This window comes from Pangasianodon hypophthalmus, chromosome 26, assembly GCF_027358585.1.
Source record: "Pangasianodon hypophthalmus isolate fPanHyp1 chromosome 26, fPanHyp1.pri, whole genome shotgun sequence".
NCBI lineage: Eukaryota > Metazoa > Chordata > Actinopteri > Siluriformes > Pangasiidae > Pangasianodon > Pangasianodon hypophthalmus.
This window is the reverse complement of record NC_069735.1, coordinates 11,083,991-11,093,277: the sequence shown is the minus strand read 5'-3', so window position 1 is coordinate 11,093,277 and position 9,287 is coordinate 11,083,991. Positions and strand designations below refer to the sequence as shown.

The 9,287-nt window shown below is 38.6% G+C and overlaps 1 protein-coding gene across 2 annotated transcripts in view; it reads left to right on the top strand.

Annotated features, from left to right (window-relative positions):
• Window positions 1-725: 725 nt before the first annotated feature.
• pkn1a (protein kinase N1a) overlaps window positions 726-9,287 on the top strand; it is a 47,745-nt gene continuing 39,183 nt past the window's right edge. The window contains exon 1 of one of the 2 annotated variants that reach the window (XM_053229970.1): window positions 726-976. In XM_053229970.1, the coding sequence (XP_053085945.1) occupies window positions 965-976 (12 nt within the window). In that variant the 5' untranslated portion in view covers window positions 726-964. Of the gene's footprint in view, window positions 1,607-9,287 lie in introns of both variants that reach the window. The other variant, XM_053229969.1, reaches the window with a different exon arrangement.

Genomic DNA, 9,287 nt, shown 5'->3' with positions numbered 1-9,287 from the left:
TATTATTACTAATAACACATCTATTGCACGCTTTTGGGTTTAAAACAATTACACATACACATTTTGTCTTTCAAACATCCAAATTGCTTGCTCATGTCGCCTTCAAGTGCTTATTCAAATCTGGGTGAGTGAGAGTTTCTGACACGTGCCGTGGTTGATGGCGCATAACTCCTTATTCCTCTAAATGCAAGAATTAGGCCATCAGTTACTGGCCTTCCTGGCTTATTATGTACCTTCTTTACAACAGGGAGACACCAAAGCTCAGGGTGGCTAACATGACTTCGCATTAAATAGGACCCTTGGATGAGTACATGAATTATCTATCTATCTATCTATCTATCTATCTATCTATTTATCTCTCTGTCTGTCTGTCTGTCTATCTATTTATCTATTTAAGCCCCACCTCTTTCATCGCACGACCGTCTTTGCTAAGGGTATGGGAAGGTTTGATTAAAAAATAAATAAATAAAGGCACAGAAAGTCATCACAAAACATACACACACACACACACACACACACACACATTCATCATGATGAATGAAATTCTATAAATGGGAATGTTACTTAAAATTAGACTATATTGTGTTGCTGGATCCGAAATGTGTGGTTAATATTTTTTTTATGTAATAAAACAGATGATAATTCAGTAATGCTTGATTTCTGAAGTGAGCCAGGTCGGGATGCATTGTCTCGCCCCTCGGTGTGGTCACGTGATCACGCGGGGATTCAGCGGATCCTCCCGCTCGTGCCAACATCATCATCATCACCACCACCATCATCACTGAACCGAGGCTGTAACGAGCACGAGCTTTTTCACTGCCAGCAAGACAAGGCTGATAAGAAGGAATCCGCTCTGCATTATTCCATGCATGTCGTGTTTTGGCTGTAGTGCGCGTGAGCTCGGCTCTGGGTCACGACGTGTGTCGGGTGGACGGATTTCCGCGCTGGGACGAGGAACAAACAAATGAACGACTCGGTGAGATGTGTAGTGAATGGAAAGAGAGACACGAGGGCTAAACTCTCCGCTTTTTAGCTGGTTAGAGCTGCTTTTTAGCAGTACGACTTACATCATCGTTCGTTTTGCTTTAACGTTTAACATTGTCCTGTAACGAGCCTTTTCCCTTGTTGTTTTTGTGCATGTCGTTATGGGAATGTGTGACCGCTGTCTCCGATGTGCGCCTTTGGACAGCCATGAGATCATTTCTGAACTATTTTTCAGATTTTAAGTCGTACCCACGGTCGTGTCGTGACTTTCGTTAGGAACGACTCTTTGTTTGTTTGTTTCTTTCTTTCGTTCTTTCTGGTAAGACATTTCGGATGAACCGCACGTGAGACGGACCAGTGGACACCAGTGACGCTTTCACCATAACGTTGCTCTAAACGTGTCCTGATATGGTCATCTGATTGTTTTTTTGGATTTTAGCTTTACTTTAATACACAAAAGGACAATCCAGGACCTCTTTGTTAGCCATCAGTAAATATCTGGGAGGAGGGGAAGAAAAAAAACAAACTGTTGCAGCCCGACAAGCCGGTGGGATTCAGAGTGCTTTCATTCTCATTAACGCTGTTTTTCAACGAGCACAAAATGGCCAATGACTCAATCCAAGTAAGTGAAGTTGGCTTTTTCTTTTAGGCATCACACGTGTTCAGAAATATAACCTACTCTTAAAGCAAAACAAGTCGATGTTGTTATAGCAGAATTGCCCAAACAATCTGTTGAGTCAATGTGAACGCCCTGTGGCCAAGCTGCACATTAAAACATGTATTTGGAGTTTGGTTTGGACATTTAAAACAAACAAATCCACTGAAATAAACACTACATTCAAAGTTTCAAGAGGAACCATTTGCTCAGGCATACAAACTTCCATATCATGCTAACTCTAACATATTATCACAGTTCATAATGTTTTCACCATATTACAGTCTACCAATAGGATTATGTTTCTTCAATCACTAGTGTGATCTTTCTTCATAGGTGTCCAGAATAAGACAAGTTGTCATTTCTTTCCCTTATGAATGAGACAGGGTTTATCTCAACAAAATGCTGCCTCCCTAGTCAGCTTCTTCCTTGTTACAGAGTAATCACAATATTTCCAAATGCATGTACCTTGTTTAATAACATAGTATGATTGTTTGTACATGACTAGCGAAACACAGCTTCAAGTGTTTGTGGTGTTCTTCAGCTCTAAAGAGGGCCGGACACTGATCCACATCTGCTGTGTATCCATATCCAATATTTATTGTCTCCTATTTATGTGGTGTTAACATGGTAACAGTTCACAGCCTGTACAAACTAATGCCTTGCCATTTTTACCCACCCGTTTTCCGTCATCTAACTTACTTTCTATCTGGGAGGCGGAGCCAGAAATATATTTCTGATCAAACTGAATACTTTTAAAACACTGTAGCAGAACAGCAACAGTTCAGCGACTCCAGTGTTTTCTAAACATGAGCCAGCTCGGCTTCTGTATGGTGAACCTCTGTCCAATCGCATGCATTTCTATAAATTATTTATCTGAAGGCAGCTCATCGGACCAGAGACTAGCTACAGGGCTAGAGACATCAGGTCAAAAAGGGGAAAGTTTTCACAAACCTTCATAGATTTTTCATTTTTATTTACCCTCTCTGCTTCGATTAGCAAACTGGCAACATAGCTTGTTCATAAATTGTTGACGAAAAAACAATGGATAGAGAAGTATGCTTTTATTCTTCCTGCATGACATTTGAAACAGATGTATCTCATTTGTTCAGACATCCTTGGTGCTAGTCAAAAGTGGTAATGTTATGAGCCACTACGAAACAAAACCACCACTTGAATTGTCTTATTTATAGCTGTAACCTAATCGCTAATGGTTAAGCATTAAAAGGGAAATTCGTCACCATTCAGTCTTGTTATTTGCTTATCTGGGTATTTGTAAGCGTGGAATATTATGTAACTGGACATTGCAAATTTTAGTTAGTTCCCCCACCTCGTACCATTGTCATGTAAAGTACTCCTCTCTGGCTTGCTCTCTAAATCAATGCTTGTAATACTATGGCTCTAAGTTGGAATGTAACTATAACAATGAGCAGAAATTATATCAGTTTCAGTGAACATCATCAGTTTTAATTTGTTTGGAGAGATAAAACTGGGAGGAATGAGAGGGAGCTGAGGTAGCGCTAGAGAATCCTGACAGAGGCTCCATGGCTTTCAATCTGCAGTGCCAAGGACAAGGATAACCTACTGGCAGTCATAACAAAAAAGCCAGATATCACTATCAAATTTCAAAATACAACATTGAAATTGACCTGAGTTTAAATTTCACTGGCTGTTTGTCTGTCTGAGTTTGTGAAATGGAAAAAAACAGATAGATGTTGATTCAAATCTATGGCAGACATTGACTTATTTATTGTAATTTTACATTGACTATGGCAGACATTGACTTCAGTAATTTTACATTGTTCCTGTGTGTAAAAGTAAGTGACCATTGCAACATTCGTTCATTGGTAGCATTAATCTGGTGAATAAGGGGACTAGAAAGTTATCTAAATAAAATAACAATAAGCATGTTATGTTTGATCATTTATCAATGAGTAGGCAAACCATTTACAAAACCTTGTCTTATTTCAAATGCTGGAAAGAGGTCATGGTGTAAGTGAGATAAAGTCTGTCATTCTTTGCCTGCACCTCACTATCAGGACACTTTGTTGGGTGTGATCTTTTACTCGTGCTGTATTGTTACTCCCAGTAGTGTGGTCTACTTATTTTACAAAATATCATGCAAGATACTCAACTGTTCATACTTGGTATAACATCCTTATACTCTGGAATTCTACATATCTAATGCGTTACAGTTCTAATTCAATTTTTTGAGAAAATGAAACCTTCCATCAGATATAAGGGGCAGAGCAGTTTCACCCATCCACAAAGCACTGTTTCATTTTTTGTCGTTAATAAAACTATTTCATTATCAGAAGTTTCAGATCCATATGTTTTCATATCCATATGTTGTCTTTAATATTCACAGTGCTCACAGTGTTTACTCTCCCAGAAACCACTTCCAGAACCTTGACCATTTGTTCCGGATATTAATATGTAAATGAATAGCTTACATTTGAATATTTGTGTGCTTTTTCCCTGAAAGGTCACATGACGAGATATGCAAACTGTCTCGCAAGTATAAGTTCAAATGTCACAGCTATAACGCTGGAATTGTCCGTTTATGAGGCAAAGTGACTGGACTTGTGGTATCTTGAAGATGTTTTGCCACTCACCCCAGCTCTCTTGTAGATTGTCCCTTAAGGACAATTACTTTGACTTACAACAGCAAGACAATTTAATGTGTTGACCCCAGTTTGATTTAATCATGAGTGTCAGTGGCAGAATGGAAGTCTTTGGCATTGGGATTAGCCAGTCATAGCCCAATCGTTATTAATGTAAGTGGACATACAAAAAGTGAGATTAAAGAGGAAACAGAATGAGTGTCGCTTAAGTAGTGGTAGAGAGAGTAAGAGAGAGGGATCTAGTGATTTCCTAGGCAGCGTTTTTAAATGCACTTTTGTGTGTATGTTGAGCCCATGTTGATTTTATGGGACTTGGGTGCCCTTTATCATCAAGTGGCAAAGCTTGACAGGACAGATAAAAGAGCAATGCGAAACCTTTGGGTCTTTGAAATCAATGTGGAACTGATGTCATAACACATTTTGCTTCTATGAAAAATTAATTATGCCTGGGGGTTGGGGTGGGCAGAAAATATTGGTTAATCTTATATTTTATAACCCAACACAGTTGAAATCTTGATTCTGATTGGTCAGAAGTTGTTGTTTAATTTTCTAATAGCAGATGAGAAGTTAGTTTATGTTGCAAGGCAAATTACAGGTTTATTGTATTATTATTTTTACAACATACACGGTGACTTTTATGGTGGACAGTCCATATAAATGGATTTTAAAAAGTGTAATTGCTCATATGGTGAATGTTTCTGCAATGAAATGTTTACGGAGCATTTTTGGAAGGGGTCTCCAGTGTCAGTGCTTCATAACAGTCAGAGGTAAAGCTGTAACTTTAAGTTGTCTGACATGAGAAAATGTGTTTATAGCTATTATAACGTACGTATAATTGTAATTATAAGCAGATAAAAGTATGACATGTTGTTCTTTAATAAATAAAAATTGCAATTTTTGCCAAATTGCTATGATATGAGAAATAAAACACGTCAGGACTTTTGTTGTTGTTGTACAATAAGCAAATAATAGCCTGTTGTGTTTTATTCTTTATATATTGGTGATGTGTTAAAAAATAATATGTTTAGAGACATGCAAAAAGTCACTTGCACCACACACTTTCATCACTTAGTTCACTTTCATCACACGTTCACTTATCTTTCTGCTACATTGTATATTACACTAGGTGCACAAAGAATGTAAAGCAGCTATGATGCTCTTTCCCTGAGGTCGAAGGAGAAATAGAGGGAGGATCCATTGTACTGTAGACGTAGGAGGGTATTGTTTATGCTCTATGCTTCACCTCCCATTACACTGGACACAAGCCAAAATTCATTTCTCATACAGTGTTCCCAGTTCTTCCACAAATCACACAACCCCCCCCCCCCCCTGCCTCCCCCTCCCCATGCCCATCCTTCAGGTACTGAGATTCCAAACCATCTTTGACCTCCTTTTTCTTTCACTTTGGTCTTTCACACACTCAAGACACAAAGATACACAGACCTTGAGAGCCCTTGATATACACACACTTCCCATTAATTCTGTCCGGAAGACATGCAGCAGTTTTCAAAATTACTGTACTTTCCATAAAGAAATACAGAGCCATTCAGCCACAATGATCATTAGTACAAGCTAAATATGTGAAATCTGGCAGTTCCCCATTTTCTAAACTCTGATGACTTATTCTCAGTGGCATTTTAATACCAGTCTGTTTTTTTTTTTTTTTTGAGAGTACGATTATCTGGTTCCAGCAGTATGTGTGTTATACCAGGGGGTTATGTAGTCTAAACAGCATAGCACGATATCTTATAGCAGATTAAAGTTGTTACTGTTTAGAAAATGTGGTTGAACCTTAATTTTCAAATTCTCTAGTAGATTTATAGGCAGATTGCAAAGTCACAGAAGCTTTATTTCTAACAGAGCACCATTGCTGCCTGATTCTGATTTTGTAACAATGAAGCTACCAACAATAAGTACAAAATCATTGTTTTAAATTCATGTTGGTTTCGGTTGCCTTCTGTTTATATTCTCAATCAAGTTATTTTAAGTACTATAAAATCTAATCAATATAACATCACTGTATATCTATTAATGAATATTAAAGAGTGCTACAGCCACACCAAAGCGAATGATGAAAACATTTTTACCGCAAAGTTGAACAACATTGTTTGAAAACACATCTTGCATGTCTTTGCGTCTGCTCAAAGTGGCTAACAGACCACCCTTGTCGACGTATCACAAACCTGGTATTCCTGTTCCCATGCTGACATTTTGACACACTTCACTTTTTTTTTTTTTTTTTACTATCTCTCCCCCGTCAATCACAGAGACACTAGCCAATCATGGCTGTCTGTGTGCTTATGTATGCGGAAGAGGGTAGACAGTGCTTTTTTCTGAATGAGTTACACTGCCCTGTGATGCAGCAGTTCAAAAAGATGCAATTGCTTGGCTTCGCATGTCTCAGAGGAAGCTTGTGGTAGCCCTCACCCTCATGGGTAAGGAGATGTTGTATGATAGAGGAGACAAAGCTGGTGGGTGGGAATTGACCAAGACCAAATTAGGGAGAATATGTGGGAAAATAACTCTGGATATTGAGATATGAAAATAGTTAGCTGCTTCTCCAATGAGATATGAAAATAGTTAGCTGCTTCTCCAATGAGATATGCAAATAGTTAGCTGCTCCTTCATTATAACTAGTGGGTCATGTCTTTACTATGTCACACATAAGGGCTCATCTTAGTGCTTTGAAAATGTTGATGTGAACTGGGTCAGAGTTGAATTTGAGTGAACGTTGAGTGACACATCCAAGCAAATCCAACAGTGGCTTATGAACTGTCACTCTGGACAATATTGTCGGCCACTTTCAATCAACTTTGTTCTAACAATACTAATTTCCATTGCTGGTATTGGTGCAGGTTTCTCTTTCATTTTGTGTTCTGAATTACAATAGTAAGCTACAGCAGTCCTAGTACAGAATTGAATTGGGTGTTGTGTTTCTGTTGGAAAGGGAGGTTTGTCGTGGACTCCCACTTGCTGCAGGGTGCTGGGCTGACAATGCAGTTTTGAAGGGGATCAGTAGGGCACAAGATTAAATGTAGGGCACAATGATGTCCTTTGTGTAAGTGCCGCACTAGATCAGATTCATCGTTTCCCTAATGTCCTACCACACCCTCGGTCTATTCACTGACCCCATGCAAACAGCCAGGGAGTGTGTGTGTAAGAGAGAGAAACACAGAGAGAGCTGGTGCTATGGATCTGGGGTTAGCTGGAACTGCCGCAGCTTTCACAATTGCTTAGGTTTAAGTGGTAGTTTCCTGTGTGTGTGCGTGTGTGTGTGTGTGTGTGTGTGTGTGTGTGTGCGTGAATGGATGTGAGTGGCCATACTTGTTTTCAGTCTTTTGTAAATGTTAAAACTGATAGGTTGAGTGTTTGTGCTTCCCTTTAATGCTTGTTTGCACTGTTGTGTATTTGTCCATGGCGTGGTTGGGGTCACAGCCATTTGAGAGAGAATAATTGCAACTTACAAATTAACATAAAAATAAACATACTTAAAATAAAAGAGTCTCATTCTACCAATGATTTGTGACCCCTAGCTATGTACAATAGATTTGATGGTTGTTCAAAATAGCATTACTTTTATGAATGATGTTTTTCCTATACAACATTAATATTGTCCCATTTTATTAGCCAACTGGTCCCTGTAAAAATTAATCAATATAAAATGATAATCTTTGTTTACTTCTGTATGAATCCACATGTGTCTGTGATGTACACAGACTGCATTTCTGACATATGGTGTATTTCTGTGTCTAAATAAATCAGCAGCTGTGTTAATGCCGAGACAGGCTTTTGTGCTTTTCTCCTGCCTCAAGTGTCAAACAGCTGTGTTTTCTCATGACCTCACAAGGCCAAGCCCCACCTGCAGATTCATAGCTGGTATCAGGTATCAGTCCAATACCCTACTCATGCTATTCACTCATGCTTGTATTTGTAAAAAAAAAAATAAAATAAAAAGAAGCTTTGATACCACCATCTGATAACACATGATTCTGTTTGACATAAACTAGTCTATGTTGTATGTGCTCTTGAAAAATTTCAAGAAGAAGAACTACTTTATTTTCCTACAAGACAACTAACCCGATAAAACATCTTATGGCATTTAAACAGTATCTCTAATAGAGAGTTAGCGCATGAGAGGGGTTGACTTGAGCTCACAGAGCAATAATAGAGAGCAGTTTATTAAAATGAGTGTACAATGCTCTGAATTGTGTGCACAAAGATATTCACAAGCATGGAGCTGTGAAACAAGAGTGCAGAGTAACTGTTGGAAGTGATAGCAGTTCAGTTCTGCGAGCACTGGGCACTGAGACATGTACACTACCTTTAACCGTACTCACCAGGGTCCACATACAAATCAAGGTGCAATTCACTTTACCTTGCATTCATTTTATTGACCACTTGTCTGTGCGATCAAGTCGGCCAGCCTCATGTTCTCTATTAACGTTACTGCTTAAACACAAAACTCGAGGAGCAGTACACGGCAGCAACCAGCATAACCAGAAATAAATAAAATGTCCCATAACCCTGTTTGCTTTATACTAAGAAGGCCTCTCATGTAGGTATCAGTATCGGTATTGGCATAGAGGAGTACCAAAAAAACATATACCCGTTTCCTCCCTCGTTTAGTAAAGTTCTAGCAGCTTGCAAAACAGACCCAATAACAAAACTCTGGTTTTCATTAGTGTGCTGCTTCAGGCCACATCCACACTTCCAGGCCACATGGATCAATCTTACCACAAATGACTTTTTACATCCCACACACAATCCCTTATTCCATTTCTCTTTATCTGTCTATCGCTCTATCCCTCTTTGTCTCTGTCATTCCCACTCTTTATGCTCAGGCACATTTCACAGTTTGAATATATTGTAATATTATAATAATAACTGTATAATTATAATAATAACAATAGTCTCCATTTCCAGAATATTCTTGAAACATGTTTTTAGATTATTTTTCTTGGTTCCAGTCACCATTGTGTTGCATGAACATGAAGTATGTGCTATAAATGTGATATTACACATAA